Below are 26263 nucleotides of genomic sequence, written 5' to 3'. Positions count from 1 at the left end.
ATTTTCTTGACTCATATTTTAGTAAACAATTTAAGAATACGTTTCTAATGAATTTAATTTACTGTGTTCAATTAATTCAAAGTATTACGTCTTCTTCTGGTATTAACTTCTCCTTCTATTAAAGGCTAATGTCAACAGTTGTCATCTCATGATAAGGGAGATGCACCAGTTACAGCTCTCAGACACTAATACAATAGGTCCTTTAAAATCAACTGAACTATTTTTCTCTTCAGATAAGTATTAATTATAGAAATAAGTCTATTTCTATATATCGTTTCCTTCATTTTAGCTTTTCAGATTTGTCATAATTATGCATATATGTAAAATGTATATTTAAATACAATTAATTAAATAAGTAAATATCTAACTATTTTAAAGACTTTATAAAACAAAGTAAAACTGTCTAAATTCCAAAATGTGATACTACTAGTATAATTAGAAGACCACAGTCAGGGAAAACCAACATAACTCCAAAGCAACTAGTTCCCTAAAATAAGGAAAACTAACTGAAGTAATACACACACGCACACAAAAACCTAAACAGCTTATAACTAATTTTGCAAAGAGATGAAATTCAATAAGGCTATTTAACGGGTACAAAATAAGTAATGAAATTCATATACATAGCCAACCCCCAAATAAGTAACAAATATTCAAAAATATCTGAAATTTGGTAGTTCTTCAAGAAGTTAAACATAAAATGACCATGACCCTGCAAACCCACTTTTAGCCATGTACAGAAGAACTCAAGACAGGTATTCCAACAAAAACTTGTAAACAAATATCACAGTAGCACTACTCACAAGAGCCAAATCGTAGAAACAATCAAAATGTCTATCAAATGATGACTGGATAAACAAAATGTGGCATAGTCCTACAATGAAATATTACTCAGCCATGAAGAGAAATGAAGTACAACATATATTACAACATGGATGAACCTTCAAAACATTAACTGAAAGCAGACAAACACAAAAAGCCATATACTGTATAATTTTATTAATATGAAATATCTACTACAGGCAAATCCATAGAGTAAGGAAGCAGATTAGTGGTTTCTAGGAGTTGGGGAAAGAAGGAAATGGGAGTGATTGCTTAATGGGTACAAAATTTCTACTGGGCTAATGAAAATGTTCTGGAGCTAGATAATGGTGATGGTTGCATAACAAATGAATGTACTGAACTGTACATTTTAAATTTTTAAAAATAAAAAGGTGAATTTTATGGTTTTTTTAAATGATATAATTATTTATTTTAGAAAGAGAGAGAGCACACATGAAGTGGGGAAGATGCATTCAAGGAGAATCTCAAGCAGACTTGACACTAAGCACAGAGCCCAATGTGGGGCTCAATCCTAGGGCCCTGAGATTATAACCTGAGTTGAAATTAAGAGTTGGCAACTTTATGTTTTATGAGTTTTATATTTAAAAGCAATCCAAAATTATCAGATAGATTTAACAGATGAACTCAAATCATTTCATCCCAAAACAACAGAATAATATTCAAGTGCACATGGGATATTCTCCAAAATTGATCATATATTAGGCCTTAAAACAAGCCTCAACAAATTCAAAAAGATCAAAGTAACAGCATGCATCTTTTCTGACTACAACCACAAGAAAATATGAAACTGTAAGTCAAACACAAGAAAATATCTGGAAAGACCACAAATAGATGGAGGTTAAATAACATGTTACTAAACACTGAATGCATCAACCAGGAAATAAAAGAAGAAATTAAAAAGTAAATGGAAACAGGGATGCTTGGGTGACTCGGTGAGATGGAAAACTGCCTTTGGCTCAGATTGTGATTCTGGGTTCCTGGAATCAGGCCCAGTGTTGGGTTCCCTGCTCAGAAGGGAGCCTGCTTCTTACCCCCTGCTTGCGCACTCCACCACTCTCTCTCAAATAAATAAAAATCTTAAAAAAAAAAAAAAAGTACATGGAAACAAATGAAAATGAATGGTTCAAGACTTTTGGGATGCGGCAAAAGCATTTCTAAGATGGAGGTTTGGAGCAATACAGGCTTACCTCAAGAAGCAAGAAAAAATCTCAAACAACCTAACCTTACACCTAAAAAAGCTAGAAAAACAACAAACAAACCTAAAACCAGCAAAAGGAAGAAGACATAAAGATTAGAGCAGAAATAAATGATACAGAAACTAAAAAAATAAAACCAATAGAACAGATCAATGAAGACAGGAACTAGTTCACTGAGAAAAAAACTCAACAAAATTGATTAACCCCTAGCCAGACTTATCAAGAAAAAAGAGAAGGCATTCAACTAAATAGAATCACCAACATCACAGAAATAAACCAACATCACAGAAATAAAATTATAAAAGAATATTATGAAAAGCTATATGTTGGGGTGCCTGGGTGGTGCAGTCATTAAAATGTCTGCCTTTGGGTCAGGTCTTGGTCCCAGGGTCCTGAGTCCTGAGTCCCACATTGGGCTCCCTGCTCAGCGGGAAGCCTGCTTCTTCCTCTCCTACACAACCCCCGCCCCTCTGTGTTCCCCCTCTTACTGTCTCTCTGTCAAATAAATAAATAAAATCTTTTAAAAGAAAAGAAAAGCTATATGCCAACAAAATTGGACAACCTAAAACGAATGGATAAATTCCTAGAAATATATAAACTACAAAAACTGAAACAGGAAGAAACAGAAAATTTGAACAGACTGATTACCAGCAAAAAATTGAATCAGTAATCAAAACACTCACAATCAACAAAAGCCCAGGACCAGATGGCTTCATAGGCAAATTCTACCAAACATTTAAAGAATTAATACCCATTCTTCTCAAATATTCCAAAAAATAGAAAAAGAAAGAGTACTTCCAAATTCATTCTATGAGGCCAGCATTACCCTGATAGAAAAAAATGACAAAAACACTACACACACAAAAAAAGAATTAAAAGCCAATGTCTCTGATGAATATAGATGCAAAAATCTTCAACAAAACATCAGCAAATCAAATCCAACAATGCATTAAAAAAATAATTTACCACCATCAAGTGGGATATACTCCTGGTTTGCAAGGGTGGTTCAATATTAGCAAATCAATCATTATGATATATCATATAATAAAAGAAAGCAAGAACCATATGATCATTTTAATAGGTACAGAAAAAGCATCTGTCAAAGTACAATGTCCATTCATGATAGAAACCCTCGACAAAGTAGGTTAAGAGGGAACATACCTCAACATAATAAAGGCCATCTATGAAAAACCTACAGCTAACATCATCCTCAATGGGGAAAAACTGACAGCCTTTCACCTAAGGTCAAGACAAGACAAGGATATCCACTCTCACCACTTTTATTCAACACAGTACTAGAAGTCCTAGATACAACAATCAGACAACAAAAAGAAGTAAAAAACATCCAATTCAGTAAGGAAGAAATAAAACTTTCACTATTTGCAGATGACATGACATTGTATACAGAAAACCTGAAAGACTCCACCAAAAAACTGCTAGAACTGATAAATGAATTCAGTAAACTCCCAGGGTACAAAATCAACATTCAGAAATCTGGCATTTCTTTTTTTCTTTTTTTGTGGCATCTCTATACACTGATAATGAAGCAGCAGAAAGAGAAATCAAAAAAAAATCCCATTTACAACTGCACCAAAAATAATAAGATATCTAGGAATAAATCTAACCAGAGAGATGAAAGACCTGTACTCTGAAAACTAAAACACTGACTAAAGAAAGTGAAGATGACACAAAGAAATGGAAAAACATTCCATGCTTATGGATTGGAAGAATAAATATTGTTAAATTATCCATACTACCCAAAGCAATCTACATATTTAATGCAATCCCTATCAAAACACCAATAACATTTTTCACAGAGCTAGAATAAACAATCCTAAAATTTGCACGGAACCACAAAAGACCCCAAATAGCCAAAGCAACCTTGAAAATGAAAAGCAAAACTGGAGATGTCTCAATTCCGGACTTCAAGTTATATTACTAAACTGTTGTGATCAAAACAGTATGGTACTGGCACAAAAACAGACAATAGATCAGTAGAACAGAAAAGAAAACCCAGAACTACATGGTCAATTAAACTCTGACAAAGCAGAAAAGAATATCCAATGGGATATCCAAATGGTGCTGGGAAAACTTGATAGCAGCATGCAAAAGAATAAAACTGGATCACTTTCTTACACCATATGCAAAAATAAATTCAGAATGGATTAAGAACTTAAATGTGAGACCTGAAACAATAAAAATCCTAGAAAAAACACAGGCAGTAACTTCTTCGACATCGCCATTGTAACTTCTTTCTACATATGTCTCCTGAGGCAAGGTAAAGAAAAGCAAAATAAACTATTGGGACTGCCTCAAAATAAAAACTAAAAGACAATGGACAGAATGGGAGAAGATAATTGTAAATGACATATCTGATAAAGGGTCAGTATCCAAAACCTATAAAGAACTTATACAACTCAATACCCAAAAAACAATCCAATTAAAAATGGGAAGAAGATGAGGTGCCTGGGTGGCTCAGTGGGTTAAAGCCTCTGCCTTCAGCTCAGGTCACGGTCCCAGGGTCCTGGGATCGAGCCCTGCATCAGGCTCTCTGCTTGGTGGGGAGCCTGCTTCCTCCTCTCTCTCTCTGCCTGCCTCTCCGCCTACTTGTGATTTCTGTCTGTCAAATAAATAAACAAAATCTTTAAAAAAAAAAAAATGGGAAGAAGACATGAATAGGCACTTTCCCAAAGAAGACCTCCAGATAGCCAACAGAAACATGAAAAGATGCCCAGTATCACTCATCATCAAGGAAACGCAAATCAAAACTACAATGATATATTACTTCACACCTGCCAGAATAGCTAACACCAAAAACGCAAGACACAAGTGTTGGCAAGAATGTAGAGAAAAAGGAAACCTCTTACACTGCTGGTGGGAATGCAAACTGGTGCAGCCACTCTGGAAAACAGTATGGAGGTGTCTCAAAAACTTAAAAACAGAGCTACCCTCAATGGGGTATCCTCAATGATCCAGCAACCACACTACTGGATATTTACTCAAAGAATACAAAATTCTAATTCAAAAGGACATATGCACCCCTATATTTACAGCATTATTTATAATAGCCAAGATATGGAATCAACCCAAATGTCCATCGATGATGAATGGATAAAGATGTGGTGTGTGTATGTGTGTGTGTATATATTATAATATATGTGTGTGTGTGTGTGTGTATAAATGCATGTACATATTTATTGGATTTACTCAGCCATAAAAAGAATGAAATCTTGCCATTTACAATGACATGGATGGAGTTAGAGAGTATTAAGTTCAGTGAAATAAGTCAGAGAAAGACAAATTACCATATGATTTCACTCATACGTAGAATTTAAGAAACAAAACAAATAAGCAAAGAGAATAAAAGAGAGAGAGAGGGGCAAATCAATAAACAGACCCCTGTATAAAATATTGAACTACAGTTTAAATATAAAATATTATGCTTATTTATTAATGACATTTAACCCCTCAGAGAGTATCACAATTTGCATAAAATACCAATTTGCTTATGTTTAGAATAAATGATCGCTTCACACCCTTAGGTAAAAAATTATATCAAAAGATCAAGTTGAAGTACACACAAAAAATATCTTCCCCAGTAACAAGGCCTTTATACACCTATAGATGTTCTTTCATTTAACTCATAATAACACAAAAACAAAGCTTTTCACCAAAAGGGAATGGTTAATTATTTAGTAGAATATTTTAAATGTCTTTAAATGAAAACTACAAAGACTATGGAACAATAATTAAAACATTATTAATATAATATTAATGTTATTGTTATCACAGTATTAATGCTGTTAATATCAAGACAGTACATTAACATTAATTAAAAATTATGGAGTATCACATTTGAATAACCCTATGATTACTACTATATAAAATATTTATGCACGTAGATAGAGTAGAGACATTAAGGCTGACAATTAGCTCTTTTTTTTCACATTTTTGAATTATCACTTTAAATTTTTTTAAAACAAAAGTTTTCAGTGATTTTCCCTTATCTTTACCTTATTATTGAACAAAAACCTTAAAAGAACAGACCCATGAGGAAAAAAAAAAACCCTTATTTCACTGTCATCTTCTTTTAGATATATATGATTTACTACTAATAAAAAAATAAAAAACTCCTTTACCTCAGAACATTACCAACAGAATTAATATTTGCCCCATAATTTTTAGAGTATTATGTATACTATATGGCTAAGAAGCAGAATTATAAAGACATACCTTTTCGTAAGGGTTGCGGCATCATTAAGATCTGGATGAGCAAAAGAGATGTAACATCATGATAAAGAACTGGAACCTCGGGCTGTTGTTCTTCATTTCCCTGCCTAAAAGAAAAATGCATAATCACTTTAGACAATATTGTATATCTTTTCTAATTCATTTTATATTTCCCATATATGTCTATGGAACAGAAATCAAACTTTCATAAACAACTAAGAAATCTCAAAAGAAAAAGTTAGGGGCCATATTTTTTTTTACTTAAAAATATAATCTAGGGGCACCTGGGTGGCTCAGTGGGTTAGGCCACTGCCTTCAGCTCAGGTCATGATCCCAGGGTCCTGGGATCGAGTCCTGCATCGGGCTCTCTGCTCAGCAGGGAGCCTGCTTCCCTCTCTCTCTCTCTCTCTGCCTGCCTCTGTCTACTGTGATCTCTCTCTGTCAAATAAATAAATAAAATCTTTAAAAATATATATATATATATAATCTTTATATCCATATATTCCCTTGACTCTGCCTAATATGAAAAAATTACACAGAAAATTTATTAGATCTTACTTAAGTAAACAATTGGGATACATTAACTTGATATGAAATTTTTTAAATTTCTTAAATTACAGAAATTAAATGAAGGATTAATTGGAACTTTAGAAGATTAGTTTCACTATAAGTGGAGTGAATATAGGATACTTGCCATCACAAACCTTGCACTACAGAGTAAATGTTCACATTATTAAAAAAGAACAGGTACAATTCAAAAACAAGTTACACAGAAAAGGAATGATTTATATATTTTGTTAACAAGTTGTTTCAATTTTATGACTATCATAAAAATTCAAAAAATCTTTAAAATTTTCAAAGTTTCCAAAAAAAGATAATGATAGCCAAAGCAGAACTTAAAACACACTATAAAAGACAAAGTAGTAAATTGTAGGAATGTGGAGTACTAAGAGAAACACAGAATATATTCCAAAGCAGATCTCATTCTAGATCTATAAGAATTTTTAAAACCCTGTAAAAGGAAACATTTTTTAATTGTAGGTTTAATTTTTAATGTCAGGAAACAAAAACAAATCTTATGCTTCTAGAACTGACTAAATTTGAAACTATAATTCAGACTAGATTTACAATGAACAAAAACTGTTCAACTCTTTTTATTTTTTTAAAGATTTCATCTATTTATTTGACAGAGAGAGATCCCAAGTAGGCAGAGAGGCAGGCAGAGAGAGAGGAGGAAGCAGGCTCCCCGCTGAGCAGAGAGCCCAACGTGGGGCTCGATTCCAGGACCCTGGGATCATGACCTGAGCCGAAGGCAGAGGCTCCAACCCACTGAGCCACCCAGGCGCCCCTGTTCAACTCTTTTGTTAGGCTCCATCATTGACCAAATACTGATCACTTCCTATATGTCAGGCACTAGACACACTGATGAGTAAACCAGTGCCTGCTGTTCTGAAGTTTTTAAGTGCCAGGGGAAGATAGCTCTTTAAATGTCTCCATTCTCTACACCAATATCCCTTAAATTAACTTGTCTCTCTCTCCAAAGCTAACTTTCCGTTAATGCTATGAAACCTACTATTTGTCTCTCCAGTCTCTCTTTTTTAGAAGCCAAAGTTCTTTTTTTTTTTTTTTAAATGGGGGAGCGGCTAACATTCACTCATCTATTATTTAAATCCCCCCAAAAAGGGTTTTCCACATGGTCAACAATGACCTCCTATTTACAAAATCTACTGGATATTTTTCAATCATTATCTTATTGACCTTTAACTCTGCATACAGCTGAACATATTTGTCTGGAAAATTCTCTTGGCTTTTGTGAAACACTCTCTCGGGTTCCCTTCTAACTTTCTGATTACTCTACTTTCGTTTGCTTGACAAGTTCTTCCTCTGACTAACCTAGAAATGGTGGTGCTTCCCAAGGCTCCAATTCCCACTCTCTTTTAACATAAAGCACTCATTTTGAAAGACTTCCTAACCCAATCACCAGCTATACATTGATGACTTACAAGTCTGCATCTTTAGCTATGACTCTTTTACACTCTCTATCTGAATACTCACTATCTCCACTTGTATATCTAACAGGAAGCTCAACCTGAGCTTGCCTGAAACTGAACTTATGCTCTATTCTACACCCACAATCCCCGCCCCCAGTCATAACCAATCAACTCTCTCTTCTGTGTTCTTAGTCTTGATGTGGTCATTTATTATACCCTCTAGCATTTAGCACAATGTCTGAATGCAATATAATATATACAACACTAAAAATATAATGAATAGATAAGGCAGGATCTTGGGGATATCCTGAACCTACCTTCTCTTATTCACCCCATATTTATCAGTAAGTCCTAACAACTATCTTTATTTTCTTTGTCATCTCTATAGCCACTGCCTTCTCACTATTCAATCTCCACAATTTTATGTTCTCCCAATTCATCCTCTACACTATTAAGTGCCCTAGAAAAAAAAGAAAAAAAGGAACCTTTCACGGAAACTATATCTTGTTTGCCATCATTTTCCTGATGCCTGATTAAAACAGTTTATAAAAACCAGCTGAATAAATTTAAAAATGAAAAATGAACGGATGGCTAGATGGAAAAACAGGTGGAAAAAGAGACAAAAACTAGTTAGCTAAGACTACAGAGCATCAAGAGAGAAATAAAATGCACTGAGGGAAGAAACGTCAGAGAAAATCACAAACTCTAACAAAAGTAGGGCCTATAATTCCTATATGTATTTGTATTTCTCTGGTTTTACCACAGTTCCTTTAGTGAAATGAACAAAATGCCTCCCAAGGACATATGCAAAGAGGATAAAACCTGTTCCCAAATAGTAAGAGGAAAGTCCTTGCAGACCTATGGATGATAAAGAAAGTGGTAAGAACATGTCCATTAAAAACTACTTAGAGGGGCACCAGGTGGCTCATTGGGTTAAGCCTCTGGCCTTGCAGCTCAGGTCATGATCCTACAGTCCTGGGATCGAGCCCCGCATCGGGCTCTCTGCTCAGCGGCGAGCCTGCTTCCTCCTCTCTCTCTGCCTGCCTCTCTGCCTACTTGTGATCTCTGTCTGTCAAATAAATAAATAAAATCTTCAAAAAGAAAACTACTTAGAATAAAAATGACTTTGGATTATCAAACTACTGTATTAAATCTAACAGCTGACAAAAGACTCAGAATTCAAACGAACTTTATGGATCCATTTAAGCTAACCCAATCTCACTTCTATGCAAAAATAAATTTTACTGGACAAAAGTCAGAGAGGCTTAAGAACTTCTTGCATCATGACCTAAAAGACTAACAAATTACAGAGATTTTAGGTATAGAAAATAAAAATATCCCCAAATGAGTAAATTAAATAGTTTCTTAAAAATAGGGATATTATAAGCAACTGAAAAGTTTAAAGGGCTAACATAAGTCTATATTCTCATTTATTTTATTATGTGTCAATAATTTTTTTGTAATAGAAGCAATCCTTCTCAAATTTAGAGGTTAATTATTTTGCTATTATGTCTTGTTTGCTTATTATTATTATTGTACTGACCTTCAATTATTTAAAATCAGTCTAAATCTCCATATGCATGGACAACTATACTTCAGATTATATCCTCTATTATAATTATTCATATACATTTGTTAAAAATTTAGCAATCTTTATATTAAATATAATTGAGAATGTATAATTAAGAAAAATTTCAAAACTACAATGATACAAAAAAGAATTTTAAAAATGGGGAATGTTCTGGGTCCCTGGCTGGATCAGTTGGTAAAGCATGCAACTGTTGATCTTGGGGTCATGAGTTCAAGTCCCATGTTGGGCTTAATAATTACTTTTTTAAAATGGGGAATGTTCTTAGTTGGGAAACTATCTCTACAAAGATAACTATTTTCCCCAAAATTAATTTACGAATTTAAAATAATTCTAATCAAAATCTCAAGTGAAGGTAAGGGCTTAGAAAATGGTTCTAAAGATCATCTGGAAGAATAAGCAGATGAGAACAGTAAAGGAAAATTGGGAAGTAGGGGACGGAGTTGGAGGTGGAAGAAATGAGAGAAGCCTAATCTAACCAGAGACATACACATAACATGTCTTCCCAATAACTAAACCAGAATGGTTCTATCACAGACTATAGGCTTATAGGTCAATAAAACAAAGTGGAAAGTCCCTCATCAGAACCATAACATACAAAAATTTAGAATAAAAAAAAATGGGATATAAAATTGCTAAAAAATTAGCTAGTTATTTAAAAATAAATCTTAAATCTTCACGCATTACTGATGAAAATAAATTCCAACATTTTAAAAAACCACCCCATAAGAAAATTCTACAAAGAATATATGAGTAGGGTACTGCAAACCCTAAGGCAGGAAACACAATGTATGCAGGTTTAAAGGTAAAACCCAGAACTTGGATGGGCTAGATAGGTATTCTAAGTATGAAAGGAACCAGAAAATAAAGAAGAAATACAGGGCCTGATGGTTTGGCTTAAATGAAATTTTCAAACCCTTAATATGTCAAGAAAGTAATATAAAATTAAAAGGCAAAATATTTTGGAAAAAAGTTCAACTCTATGAAAATAAGGTTTATTACTTTAAGCTATAAGAATCACTCAGATAATTTTTTAATTCTTTATTTAATACAATTTAGTTAACAGATACTGTATTACTAGTCAGAGGTAGAATCTAGTGATTCATTATTTGCATACAACACCCAGTGATTATTACATCAGTACCCTCCTTAACAACTCAGCACCCAGTTACTCCTTCCTCCCACCGACCTCCCCTCCAAACAACACTTCTGTTTAGCATTTCGTGTGGTTTGCCTCCCTTACTACTTTCATCTTATTTTATTTTCCTATGTTCATCTGTTTGGTAATAGATAATTTTTAAAAATAAGATGCCAACAGAAAAATGGGCAGATGTTCTGAATATAAAATTCACAAGAATGTACACAAATAGCTAGTAAACATGAAATATTTATATAAAGTTAACTTTACTTTTGTTTTACTAAAAAAATTTCTATTACTTTGGAATCCCATTTTTTTAATCTATCAAACTAGCCCAAAATATGTTTTTAAAGTGATAATACTCAAGAGTAATAGAAACAGGACTATCTCTGCATTGCCAGTGAAAGCTAATCTAGGTACAATCTTTCCAAAACCAATGCTGTGCTATGTAACACAGTGCCCGACATACAGTGAATATTTCTCAAATAAATGACTAAATACATAAAATATTTATATATATTTAAAAAATTAACAATAGGAATGAATACATAAATTAGGTATGTTTAGAAATGTTTAATGATGTGGGAATTTGGGTGTTATGTGTTAATTTTAAAAAGCAGATTCTAAAACTGGTATAGTATGACTCAAAAAGTATTTAAAAATTTAAAATATATATACAGAAAAAAAAAGAAACTGGAAATAAGTATCTCAAAATGTTAACAATGTTAGAGGAATTCCCAGAAAACAGGACTGATTTCTCCCCCTCATATCTGGTCTCCTTTTTATAGTTCATGAATTCATGAAACTATAATAAACTATATATAACACGTGGGTTACAAGATTTTGGATTCTTTCGGGGAGAGAGTCCAAGACAGTGGAGGAATAGGAAACCTTAATTTCATCTGGTCCCAGAAATTCAGCTAGACAGCTATCAAACCATTCTGAACACCTGCAAACTGAACTAGAGATCAAAGAAAAGAATAGCTGCAACTATAGAAAAGTGACCACTTTCTTCAGGGTAGGACATGTGTAGAAGTGAATCTGAGTAAACATATGGGAAGCTAGACCGTGGCAGGAGAAAGCCTCCATCAGCCAGCTACTGACAAGTGACAGAGTAGCGGAGCACAAAACTGGAACTTCTAGAAGTCTGCTCCAATGAGGGATGTCACTCCAGTGGATAAGCAGGCCGGGTGGAACCCTCCCTGGGACGGTGTGGCCCGAGGATCCCTGGAGTCACAGGAAGATGGAGGCAGGGCAGTGGGGAGCGCCTGAGTGCAACAGACTTCCCAGGTATTGGAGTGGGGAAGCTGACTGCAAAGAGTGAGCCCAAGAGTGGGCTCTCAGTTGGGGGTTGCCATAAACCGTGATCTGGAGCACAGTCAGGCCACTACTCTTCATGCAAGGGCCCAACAAGTAGCAGATCCAGGGAGACTCCCCTCCCTACCCTGGGAAAAGCAGCGCAGGATTGCACCACAGGAGCATGCTGAGTTTGGAGACTCCAAACGGTGTCTTGTACTGAGATAGAAATGCTCAGTCATAGGCTGGGTAAACATCAAGTGCAGCCAGAGACCAGGAAGACAGGAGTGACTGACTGCTTTTCTCTGTGCGCCCACTGAGGAGTGGGGCCCAGAGCTTTAGGCTGGGGCCAGAGATTGGGGGTCACCATTTTCATTCTAATCCTCTAAAGCTGTGCCAAAAGCCTTCAGGGAACAAAAGCAACATAGAGCAGTAGAAAGCAGATTACTTAGCCTGTCCCCAGGCAAGGTTGGTACAATTCTGCCTGGGGCAAAGATATCTGAGAATCAGTGCAACAAAAGATCAGCAAGAATGTCTAGCCAACACCAAGTTTATCCATCAATGAGAACTGCAAAACTACAGTACAAGGGGAATATAGCACATAGAACTCTCGGCCTTTGCCCATGATTCTTTAGTCTTTCAACTTTAATATTTTCTTAATTTTATTTTCTTTTTAAAAAATATCTCTTCTTTCCTTTTTCAACCTTATCATATCCGTTTTTAATATCTTTAAATTTTCATTTTTACAGTCACATTCTATCCCACCACTGTATTTAATCTTATTTTTATATATAGATGGTTCCCTTTCTTTAAAATTTTGGGATGCAATTTCTTCTAACAGACCAAAACACACCCAAAATCTAGTGTATGGCTCTGTTCTATTCACCTGTCTAATCATACACTTTTTTTTCTTTCTTCTTCTGTTTTATTTGTTTTGTTATTTTTTTGAGATTTTATTGTCTTATTAAAGTCTTTTTAATTTTTAAATTTTTAAATTTTCATTCTTACGGTTACATTCTATCTTTTCAAGGTATTTAATTTTATTTTTCTATATATAAGTTTTTCTTCCCTTACAATTTTATGATGTAGTCTCCTCTAACAAACTGACCAAAATACACTCAGGAAATAGTATATTGCTCTGTTCACCTGTCTGTTTATGACTTCCTTTTGATGTTGTTGTTTTCTCTCTTTTGTTTTTCTTGTCATTTAATTTCCATTTTTATAGTTACAGTCTATCCTTTTATTTAATTTTATTTTTGTACATATATAAGTTTTTTTTTTTTCTTTACAATTTGGGGATCTAGTTTTCTTTAAAAAAAAAAAAAAAAACAGACCAAAATACACAGAGAATCCAATGTATTGCCTTATTCTGCTCACCTATTTGATTCAACTCCCCACCCTCACCCCACCCAGTTTCAGGTCTCTTCTGATTTGTTTAGCATGTGTTTCTCTGGGGTCATTGTTGCCATTTTAGTATTTTGCTCTCTTGTTCATCTATTCTTCTCTAGACAGAATGACAAGATGGAAAGACTCACTTAAAAGAGAGAACAAGAGGCAGTGCTGACTGCCAGAGACCTAAGCAATATGGACATTAGTACGATGTCAGAACTAGAGTTCAGAACAACAATTATAAAGAAATAGCTGGGCTTGAAATAAGCACAGAAGACACTAGAGAATCCCTTTATGGAGAAATAAAAGGACTAAAATCTAACCAAGTCGAAATCAAAAAGGCTATTAATGAGGTGCAGTAAAAAATGGAGGCTCTAACTGCTAGGATAAATGAGGCAGAAAAGAGATTTAGTGATACAGAAGATCAAATGATGGAGAATGAAGAAGCTGAGAAAAAGAGAGAGAAACAACTATAGGATCACAAGGGGAGAATTCGAGAGATAAGTAAAACCATAAAGCAAAGCAGTATTAGAATAATTGGGATTCCAGATGAAGAGGAAAGACAGAGTGGGACAGAAGTCAGATTGGAGCAAATTGTAACAGAGAAAGAACTTCACTATTCTGGGGAAGGAAAAAGGCATCAAAATCCAGGAGGTACAGTGAACCCCCCCTCAAATGAATATAAATAGGTCAACATCCCAACATATAATAGTGAAACTTACAAATCTCAGAGATAAAGAGAAAATTCTGAAAGCAGTGCAGGACAAGAAGTTTGTAACTGACAAAGGTAGAAACATTAGACGGGCAGCAGTCCTGTCCACAGAGACCTGGCAGGCCAGAAAGGACTGACATGAAAAATTCAATGAGAAAAATATGCAGCCAACAACACTTTTATCCACCTAGGATGTCATTTCAAAATAGAAGGAGTGATAAAAAGGTTCCAGGACAAACAGAAACTAAAAGAATTTGTGATCACCAAACCAGCCCTATAAGAAATATTGAAAGAGGTTCTCTAAGCAAAGAAAGATCCCAAAAGTAACATAGACCAGAAGGGAACAGCAACAACATACAGTAACAATCCCCCCACCCCACTCCCCACAGGCAATACAATGGCACTAAATTCGTATCTTTCAATAGCTACCCTGAATAGCTCATCACTCAGCATCATGGAAATGCAAATCAAAAGCCATAATGAGATACCAACTCATACCAGTCAGAATGGCTAAAATTAACAAGTCAAGAAACAACAAATGTTGAGGATATGGAGAAAGGGAACACACTTACAATACTGGTAGGAATTCAAACTCGTGCAGCCACTCTGGAAACAGTATGGAGATTCCTCAAGAAGTTGAAAATAGAACTACCCTATGACCCAGTAACTGTACTACTGGGGATTTATCCCAAAGATACAAATGTAGGGATCCGAAGGGGCACCTGCACCCCAATATTTATAGCAGCAATGACCACAATAGCCAAACTATGGAAAAAGGCCAGAAGTCCATCGACAGATGAATGGATAAAGATGTGGTGTTTATATATACAATGGAATTAAGATACAGCTATCAAAAAAATGCCTTGCCACTTGCAATGATGTGGATGGACACTAGACAGCATCACGCTAAGTGAAGTTAAGTTAATCAAAGACAATTATATGATCTCACTAATATATGGAATTAAGAAACAAGGCAGAGGCGCAGGGGAAGAGAGGGGAAAAAAATGAAACAAAATGAAGCAAGAGAGGGAGACAAAGCATAAGAGACTCCTAATCTTAGGAAACAAACTGAGTGTTGCTGGAAGGGAGGGGCATGGGAGGATGGAGTAACTGCATGATGGACGTTGGGGAGGATATGTGTTGTAATGTGCACTGGGTATTATATAAGACAAATGAATCACAGACCTGTACCCCTGAAACAAATAATATCTTCTATGTAATTTAAAAATAATTATAAATCAATCAATCAATCAATCTTGTAGGTTCTTTCATTTTTTCCCCTCACCATTTTTGCACATTCTAAACACTGTACAATATAATTTTTATAATCAGGAAAGAAATTTACAAAAATAATAACCTGTAGCTCGTTAGCTACAAAGACAAAAACAATCATTCTGAGGACACAAAAATGGATCTTTCCTGGCACATAGCAGGCACATAATCAGAATGAATGAATATAGAAAAAAGAAACAAAAATTTTGACTGTAGGGTTTAATACCATCATTGTGATAACTATTCTTTTAATGTTTAATATTTTAAAATACAAAAAAATTTTTAAATACATAATTGTTTCTATTTCTTTAAAGTTTTTAAATAATCTTCAAAATCCAGATTATAAAACTGCATACTTCTATTAGCTCTATGAATGATAAGAGGAAAAGGGTGTGTTAGATTTAATAGGCTTGAGTTTCCATTTTTTTAAAACCAAAGTCATTATCAATACAATGAGATAAAGATAAATAACTTTCAAGAAGATTTAAAAAAAGGTATATATGAGAAACCCCTAACATTAGACACAGAATTTTATATTCAGAAAGTATTAAAAGTAAGAAAGTAGAAAAAGATATTCAATCTTCTAAAATCTAATATATAGGTAAGAAACACAGATATCAACTATAATATTATAAGTTAGTGAAATAATGAACCATAAAATTGAGAACAAATACGGGGGTGCGGAGGGGGGAGTTAACCAGATTTTTCAGAAAATTACTCGGATCTCTTATTACTAAGAAAGGAAACAGAGTAATAGTTAGACTTAGGCTCTTGAGGGGCATCTGGGTGTCTCAGTTGTTAAGCATCTGCCTTCTGCTCGGTCCTGGGATCGAGCCCTGCATCAGGCTCCCTGCTCAGAGGGAAGCCTACTTCTCCCTCTCCCTCTCTCCTGGCTTGTGTTCCCTCTCTCACAGTCTTTCTCTCTGTCAAATAAATAAAATCTTTTTTAAAACAACAACAAAAAAAGACCTAGGCTCTTGAATCAGAAAGATATGAATTCAAATGCCACCCCTATTTCTTAACGGCTATGTCCCCTAAAAACCAGGTTAATTAATTTTTCTTTTTTTCTTTTTTTTTAAGTAGGCCTCATACCCACCATGGAGCCCAGCATGGAGCTTGAACTCACAACCCTGTGATCAAGACCTGAGCTGCGCTGAGATCAAGAGTCGGATGCTTAACTGACTGAGCCACCCAAGCACCCCATTATTTCTTAAGCCTCAGGTTCTTCATATGTAAAATTTGGGATAACAATGGTACCTCATGTATACAGTTATAGTGATGATTAAATGAGATTATATATGCAAAGCACAAAATTACCTAGTATGAAATAATCACTGGTTAAGTGTTCATACATTTACTACTAACCTAGTGGGTATTAAATCTTAGGGGTTGATAGGAACACATCTGACAAATGATATTATTGAAAGCATCATAGCTATGTCTCGTCTTTAAAACCTTTACTTCATCAATACTACACTTAGGAAAACTTTTGTTTGCTAAACATCTTTAGACTCAGAGAATTAGGTCTTCTAATATTTTACTAGTACACCATCCCTGCCTTTGAGTATGTAAGTCTAGCTAGGAAAGAAAATTACTAGCTAATGTCAAGAAATTTAACTTTCCTTAGCATAATATGCAAAATACTCATGGCTTGCTAATTTTGTCTATAAACACAAAACAGAGACACAACATTTTTTTTTTGAGAAGTAGCAGGACATATTCATAGCTTCAAAGTATCTCCCCAGAAGACAATTGTAATTACTGATTAGAAAGGATAAAATAATAAATTTACAGTTGAGAAGCCTGGCAGATGCCACATTAACCCATTATCATCAATAACAACACAAATCAACAGCATGTACCTCCTAATATGATGCACTAAAAAGAATATATTACTTTTGATATTTCTGCCAAACGTTTATCATCTGAATCTAACCACAAGGAACTACTGAACAAAAATAATTGAGGGATTCTACGAAATAATTGGCCTGAGTTCTTTAAAAAAAAAAAAAAATCAATGTCATGGAATACAAAAAAAAGGTTGGGAACAATTTCAGATTAAAGGAAATTAAAGAGATAGGACACTCTAAATGCAAGCACAATCTTCGATTCTCTTTGCATTGCATTTGTATTTCTAAGACATTTCTGAAACAACTGGCAAAAGGTGAGTAGTTCTGTATAAGATAGGGGTCAATATTATAACTTCTCGTATAAATTTCCAATTAACCTTGCACTGTTTACTATAAAGACTAGGCTTCCCTCACTGTTCCTCAGTGCCATCTATGCTTTAATTCCAATATCCAGACATGTGTGGGTCTGGTCTGTTAACAAATAAATGCAAATGCATTTTATCAGCCCTACTTGATTACACAAATGGTGGCATAATGCACACATTTTTTTTCTCCTGTATTTTCCTCCTAACATTGTATCTTGGAGAGCTTTTCATATCAATAAACAAAGTGCCTTCTCACTTTTCTTTCCATTTCTTTCTTTTTTTTTTTTGATAGCTGTTTTATTTTACTATTGTATGGAGGGCAACGCAATAGGACATCTGTTAGCTATACGGACAAAAATAAAACTGGATCTGTTCCTTATATCAGATATCATGGCAAATTCCAAATAGAGATCTAAATATAAAAACTGAAGTCACAGAAGTATTAGAAGAATCATAAACCTGATAAGAGGTTAATATCCAAAATATATAAGGAATTCATAGAACTCAATAGCAAAAAAAAACAAAAACAAAAAACGCCAATTAAAAAATGAGCAGAGGATATAAAGAGACATTTTCCCAAAGAAGACATACAGATGACCAAGAGGTACTGAAAAGATGTTCAACACCACTAATCACCAAGGAAATGCAAGTCAAAACCAAAATGAGATATCACTTCACAATTGTTAACATGGCTATTATCAAAAAGAAATACCAAGTATTGACAAGAATGTAGAGAAAAGGAACCCTTGTGCATTGTTGGTAGAAATGTAAACTGGTACAGCCATTATAGTAAACAGTATGGAGGTTCCTCAAAAAATTAAATATGACTACCATATGATCCAGCAATTTCACTTCTAGGTATTTATCCAAAGGAAATAAAAACAGTAACTCAAAAAAATATATGCAACCCCAAGTTCACTACAGCATTATTTACAGTCACCAACACGAGGAAACAATCTAAGTGTCCATCAATGGATGAGTGGATAAAGAAAACATCACACACACACACACACACACGAATATTATTCAGCCATTAAAAAAAGGAAACCCTGACATTTTTGACAATACGGATGGACCTTGAGGACATTATGTTAAGTGAAATAAATCAGCCAAAGAAAGACGAATACCATATGATTTCACTTACGTGTGGAATCTTTTTTTAAAAAATTAACTCATAGATAAAAGAACAAACTGGTGGTTGTCAGAGATGGTGGATGGTGAGTAAGCAAAATAGGTGAAAGTAGTCAAATGGTACCAACTTCCAGTTTAAAATAAATAAGTCATGGAGACGTAATATACAGCAGGATGACTACAGTTAATAATACCGTGCTGTGTATCGGAAAGTTGCTAAGAAGTTGCCTGGGTGACTCAGTCAGTTAAGCGTCTGCCTTCAGCACAGATCATGATCCCAGGATCCTGGGATGGAGTACCAAATCAGACTCCCTGGGAGTCTGCTTCTTCCTTAGCCCCTCTCCCCCAACACTTGTTCTCTCTTGTGTTTGAGCAAAAATAAGTAAAATTGGGGCACCTAGGTGGCTCAGTTGGTTAAGCGGCTGCCTTCGGCTCAGGTCATGATCCCAGCATTCTGGGATCGAGTCCCACATCCTTGCTCTGCAGGGAGCCTGCTTCTCCCTCTGCCTCTGCCTGCCACTCTGCCTGCCTGTACTCTCTCTAACAAATAAATAAACAAAATCTTTAAAAAAAAAAAAAAAAAGTAAAATCTTAAAAAAAAGTTGGTAAAAGAACTTAAAAGTTCTCATCACAAGAAAAAAAGTTTGTAATTATGTGCAGTGACAGACGTTAACTAGACTTACTATGGTGATCATTACACAATATACAAATATCAAATCACTATGTGGTAATCAGTTTCATTCCTCCTAAACTAATATGATGTTGTATGTCAATTATATCTCAATTTAAAAAAAGAAATAGGAAAAGAAAACCCAAGTGAATTTCTTTATAACCAGGCAGTGGGGTAAGACCTGAATAAAGAGAAATCAAATTCCAGAATTAATAAATGAAAAGATTATGAAAATGACATTTAAAAAAAACTTTGGATGGCAAAAAAAATCATAAAATAAAAACATGTTTGACAATCTACTGAAATATATTTGCAACTTAAAATACAAAAGGCTAATATCCATAATCTATAAACATGTTTTTAAAATGAAGACGAAAAGACCAACAACTCAATATTTAGAAACGGGTAACAGATAAAGAGTTCTCAAAAAGAAATGCAAATGGGCATGAATGGGAGATAAAGGTCTCTGAATTGATCACAGTTTTTCCTTTGGAAAAATATAAGCTTTATAAAATTAAATAAATCAAGGGGAAAAGGTAATCTTTACTGAGTAAAAAAAGAACTAAAACAAGTGAGTCTCACTATCAATCAAGTTGAAGGCAGAACAACACAAGAAAAAAAGTTACTTTAAATGACTTAAAAGCAATATTTTGCCTGTACATCCTTAGTGGTATATATTCTAGGTCAAAAGAACTTAAAGTCAGTAGTAGTATCATTTTTTCAAAATAATTATAGTTATACGTAAGTAATAGAAGTAGTAATAAAGTTAATATCATTATGAACCTAGATTTTCAAAGAAGAGCAAAAAGATGGGAATAACAAAAAGTTAAGAAATAAAACATAACTTTGCAATCTTACATTTGAATTACAAATATCAGTAAGAACTTGGGATCGTTATCTTATTTAAAAAAAGAAGAAGAAGACTTACGAGGTGCCTGGGTGGCTCAGTCAGTTAAGTGACCAATTCTTTTTTTTTTTTTTTAAGATTTTATTTATTTATTTGACAGACAGAGATCACAAGTAGGCAGAGAAGCAGGCAGAGAGAGAGGAGGAAGCAGGCTCCCTGCTGAGCAGAGAGCCCAATGCTGGGCTCCATCCCAGGACCCTGGGATCATGACCTGAGCGGAAGGCAGAGGTTTTAACCCACTGAGCCAACCAGGCGCCCCTAAGTGACCAATTCTTGAATTTCCGCTCAGATCATTATCTCAGGGTCCTAAGATCAAGCCCCACATCAAGCTCCGCACTCAGTGCAGTCTGCCTATCCCTCTCTTTCCCCTTCCATCCTCCCCCTGCTTGTCTGCTCTCTTTCTCTAAAATAAATAAATCTTTAAAAGACTTCTGGGGCGCCTGGGTGGCTCAGTGGGTTAAAGCCTCTGCCTTCAGCTCAGGTCATGATCTCGGAGTCCTGGGATTGAGCCCACATCAGGCTCTCTGCTCAGCAGAGAGTTTCCCCTGCTCAGTTTCCCCGCCCCCCACCCACCTGCCTCTCTCCCTACTTGTGATCTCTGTCACAAAGTAAATAAATAAAATCTTTAAAAAAAAAAACAAAACAGACTTCCTTACTGCCACTGGAATGGCCTATAAGCCTATAAATTATTGTGATAACACAATAGCTATATATACCCCTTAGCACCAAGATTATGATCTCTAAATACCATTTCCCAATAAAAGGAACTAGTCAAAGAAATGGCTGATACTAGGTAGAGAGTGTAAAATGTACAAAATAAGCCTAGGTTAACTTATTGTGCCAGAAAGTAAGGATATTATCAAAGACTACTTGGATCATTTCGAAGTTCAACAGCAATTTTAAAGGGATTCTTACTAACCTAAAAGAGAACAATATATCTCTCTTCAAATTGGTGTCTTCACTTTCTTTGGGTAAATACCCAGAAGCAGAATTTGTGGATTGTGTGGTAGTAGTTGTATTTCTAGTTTTCTAAGAAACTTCCATAGCAGCTGCACCAATTTACATTTCCACTAACACTGTATGAGTGTTCCCCTTTCTCCACATTCTTGCCAGCACTAGGGAATAGATATACACACCCCTATGTTCACTGCAGCATCATTTATAATAGCCGAGATATGGAAGCAACCCAAGTGTCCATCAATGGATGAATAAAGATGTGATGTATACATATGTGTGTCATATATACACACACTAGAACATTACTCAGCCATAAAAAAGAATAAAATCATGCCATTTGTGACAACATGGATGGACCCAGAGGGTATTATGCTTAGTGAAATTAAGTGATGGACAAATCCTGTATGATCTCTCTCTTATATGTGGAATCTAAAAAACAAAACAACCAAGCAGACAAAACAAAACAGAAAGAAACTCATACATACAGGAAACAAACTGGTGGTTACCAGAGTGGAGCGGAATTGGGGATGGGTGGAACAGGTGAAGGGGATCAAGAAGTACAAACTTCCAATTATAAAATAAGCCATGGGGATGTAATATACAGCATAGGGACTATAGTATGTTATATTGTAATGACTTTGTATGGTGACTAGACTTATCGAGATCATTTTGTAACACAAAAACACCGAATTTCTACGATGTGCACATAAAACTAATAGGATATGGTATGTCAATTATACTTCAATTAAAATAAAAAATAAAATAAAATAAAATGGGACAATTTACACCAAAAAGAATGGCTGAATGGAGTGAACACATCAAATATATAAAAATTATGAGATCAAATAAATAACCACAACTTATTGGTCACCACTGGAACCTGCTAGGGCATCAAGTCCCTTCTTGGAAAACTTATGAACTGGGAAATATCAAGCATTCATCCTGCCAAACTATATTTCAGGGTAACCAAATAGATGGTATCAGAAAGCTTTTCTTTATTAAAAAATCATTCCTAGCTAATAAATCAGAAGGGAGGTTTTTTGTTTTTGTTTTGTTTTTACAAAATCACTCTTTTGAATCATCTAAGGGAATACTAGATTTAGGCAAGAATCATCAGGGGTGGGGCGCCTGGGTGGCTCAGTTGGTTCAGCATCTGCCTTTGGCTCACGTCATGATCCTGGGATGGAGCCCCGCACTGGGCTCTCTGCTCACCAGAGAGTCCAATTCTCCCCACCTCTCTCTTTCTGACCCTCCTCCCCACATCCCTAAACAACAATAATCAGGGGTTACAAAAATCACTTGGGTGTAATGCTGACGGAGAACAATAAAGGGATCAAACTAAGGCTACCTGAACCCACTAATCAATTCTGACATAAAAAGAGAGGCAATAAGTCATTGTGTACCTCCATTCAAACGTTTTAACTGCTTAAAAATTAATGGATTCTTTAAGACATTTTCTAACTTGTTATGAATTTTTATACAATTTTTACAGAAAGTATAATGTTAAACTTTTTTATGTATTTGTATGTTTAAAAAGGAAAATTCACACATTCATAAAGAATTTTAATTCTATTTCAGTATGTAACATTTCTCAAAAACAGTTTTAATTGACTTTAATCTCCCAATAATACTTACTGTGAATTCTCCTCTTCTACTAATTGCGTAAGCTTTCTCCAGGGATTATACTCAGAATCAATGCTATAAAGCCGCATGTGCAAGGCTAATACATGGAACAGCTGATCTAAATAAATTGAAGAAAAGGTTTAATTAGAACGTTCACACAATTCTTCCAGGACAAAATTCATACAAATTTTCTAGCTAATTCATGTGGAAATATTTCCCATCTTCATAATTATAATTCACCAAGTTTAAGTATCAACTACTTCACACTCTCTTTTAAGGTAAACTCTGAAATATTTATGCAAAAAATTACCACTAGAATCTGGACTATCCTTATGCTCAGTCTCAATACTGGAATGGTTCATTCTCCTTATCTCCTGTCAGACCTACTCTTCCTTGGCTTTATGCATCAGACTTGACAAATGGTACTTCTCACACTTATGGCTGTCCCTAACAAAGATTTACTATTATCAATACTCTAATCTGAGTAATACTGACAATGACATCCACATAAATTGCTGTTAGATGAAATTCTTTAGCTAGTATTTTCCCCTAAGTCCTCTTTAGACTGAGTTGTGACTTCATTATCTTTTGATTCTAATGAAGAAAAAACTGAAATAACGTTATTACTTAGCATAGCTACTCCAGCTATTTTCATTTCTTCTGTCTAAACCATACTAATAATCTACAAGTCTTAGCTTTCAAAAAAATCTGCTCATGACATTTGGGGAAAAAAGGTTTTTCTTTAAAATTTTAAAATCATTCAGAAGAAAATCCTAAATTTTGCTTTCATACCACATATCCTTTTTGGGAGTAAAAATGACAAGGAATGGATTAGATTATTCTGCCACAAATTCTCAAAAACATACGTGACACAAAAGTAATTTTTTAGAAAATCAGATAATACTTTCTGACATATGACTAAAATTAATTCTTAAAACCAGACAGGTTCGCCTGGGTGGCCCAGTGGGTTAAGCCTCTGCCTTCCGCTCAGGTCATGATATTCTGGGATCCAGCCCTGCATTGGGCTCTCTGCTTAGCAGGGAGCCTGCTCCTTGCCCCTCCCCCCACCTGCCTCTGCCTACCTGTGATCTCTGTCTGTCAAATAAATAAATTCTTAAAAAAACAAAAACAAAAACAAAACAGACAGAGGGCAAATGGGTGGCTCAGTTGGTTAAGCGACTGCCTGAGGCTCAGGTCATGATCCCGGAGTCCTGGGATCAAGACCCACATCAGGATCCCTGCTCAGAGGGTAGCCTGCTTTTCCGTCTCCTCCCTGCTCCTGCCCTCTCTCATTAACTCTGTGTCTCTCTCCCCAGTAAATAAATAAAATCTTTTTAAAAAAGAAAAAGAAAAAAAGCCAAATAACACACACATTTTGTTGTCACTTATTCTCTAAATTAAAATCAAAAGAAAACAAGATTTTATTTCTGAGCAACCAACTTAGAAACCAACTATATTTTAGATTAATTTATGATCTATCAATATGATTCTTGTGAAGGGGTGTAGTAATAGTAAAGGTAATAGTAGTAGTTTGGTTTGGGGAAGCTATTGTAAGGCATTATGAGAGCTATAAGATGAACAAAGTAAATGTTCCACTCTGTGTGGCAGGTAGAGGAAATGGGAGGTGGGAAAGGGAACTGAATCTTAACACTCTATACATACCTGTAAGTTTCATCCTGATCTCTCTATAACAAACAGAAGGTAAATACCTCAACCTGCTTCGTCTCATGTTTACAGGTCAACCTATAGTACAAATCCTCTCTTAAAATTTCTTCATCCTATTAATACCCAGATTAGCTGAGTATTTGTTACATGCCAGGTGCTATTTGGAAATCATTTAACATAGATTATCTCAACTTTTCACAAAAATTCTACTTTGTTATCCCCAGTTTTGAGACCAGTTAAGTTTCCCAAACTTCCAGTTTTTCCAGTAAAATTGTTCAACTAATAACACTGACAAAAGGGATGTTTTCAGCAGAGAAATAAAATGATGAACGATATACTGGTCATTTTATTTCAATTTAATTTTACATAAGAGATTATTTCTGCCAAGTACATAATGTATAATTGAAGTGTCTAAAACCTAAAAGTGTTTTTAAAAAAAAAAACAACATAAATTTCCCTAGCAGGAAAATATTTAACTCAAATTGCTAGGTGGAGAGTGTTACATTTTTTATATAGGTGTTAACTGAATTAAAGAGTTGTTTTTAACTACATCGGAAACTAAGTATGTACTACTATACACTGGCTAATTCAATTTAAATTAAAAATTTTTTTAAAAAGCTGTTTTTGATACTTTCTTTCAATACAAAAGTCAATTATCAGACAGTTTATCTGATTTAATCAAAAACATAGGAGTTGCAATTCTACTAACTTGTTTTGCATTGAAACCATGGTAGCATAGAAAAATGCTACAATCCATCTATTTTCCTAACCTCTAACATAATTAAAGAAACAAATGTTGAAGGAAACTTTTTTATCTCTTCTATTTCCTCATTTCTGTAAATGAGGAAATAGGCCCAGAGAAAGGAAGAACCTTGCCAGATCACCCTAATACCAATGGAAAAGCTAAGAAAAGAATTCAAGATTTGCAACTTCCTTGTTATTTCTACCACTCTAGTTCTCCCTAGGGTTTTTACAATTAAAAGAAAAGTGCAATATTCCTTCTCTAACACAAACATACCCCTTTCCATTCCTATGAAAAACTGATATTGTAACCCTGATGCATCTTCTAAAGCTATTAATATAATATATAACAAGCGTCTTTGGTATTGATTTTAGAGCTGAAGACTACTAATAAGGTACATCTACCTTTGAAAAACAATGCTAGAAACTGCAAATAACTTCAGTAGGAAATAGAGAATTGGCCAAATAATAATCAACACCTTTCACTATTCATTGTATTCTTCAAAATTTAGTCTGAGGGCTGTCAGTAATAAACTCTCATTGAGCAGCAAAAAGATCTCTTAACCAAAACAAATAATGACAGTAGTAGACTAAGGAGAACCTATGTTCATAATCGAAAAGTTAAAAACTGAAACTAATGGGAAAACATTTTAAAGTTTTATTTAAGTAATCTCTACACCTCAAGATCAAGAGCTGCAT

At 34.8% G+C, this 26263-nt stretch overlaps 1 protein-coding gene and 1 long non-coding RNA gene across 8 annotated transcripts in view; one reads left to right on the top strand and one right to left on the bottom strand.

Annotated features, from left to right (window-relative positions):
• The window catches only part of UBR3 (ubiquitin protein ligase E3 component n-recognin 3), a 241949-nt gene that overhangs the window by 45790 nt on the left and 169896 nt on the right, over positions 1-26263 (bottom strand). For all 6 annotated transcript variants that reach the window (XM_047722104.1, XM_047722105.1, XM_047722108.1 and 3 more), the window contains 2 exons: positions 23171-23276; positions 6273-6376 (listed from right to left, as the gene is read on the bottom strand). In XM_047722104.1, the coding sequence (XP_047578060.1) occupies positions 6273-6376; positions 23171-23276 (210 nt within the window). The remainder of the gene's footprint in view (positions 1-6272; positions 6377-23170; positions 23277-26263) is intronic.
• LOC125095695 (uncharacterized) overlaps positions 1-26263 on the top strand; it is a 129574-nt gene that overhangs the window by 22702 nt on the left and 80609 nt on the right. The gene's annotated exons all lie outside the window — the stretch shown is intronic.

Source organism: Lutra lutra, chromosome 3 (genome assembly GCF_902655055.1).
Source record: "Lutra lutra chromosome 3, mLutLut1.2, whole genome shotgun sequence".
NCBI classification, from domain to species: domain Eukaryota; kingdom Metazoa; phylum Chordata; class Mammalia; order Carnivora; family Mustelidae; genus Lutra; species Lutra lutra.
This window is presented reverse-complemented; position numbering and strand designations above follow the sequence as displayed.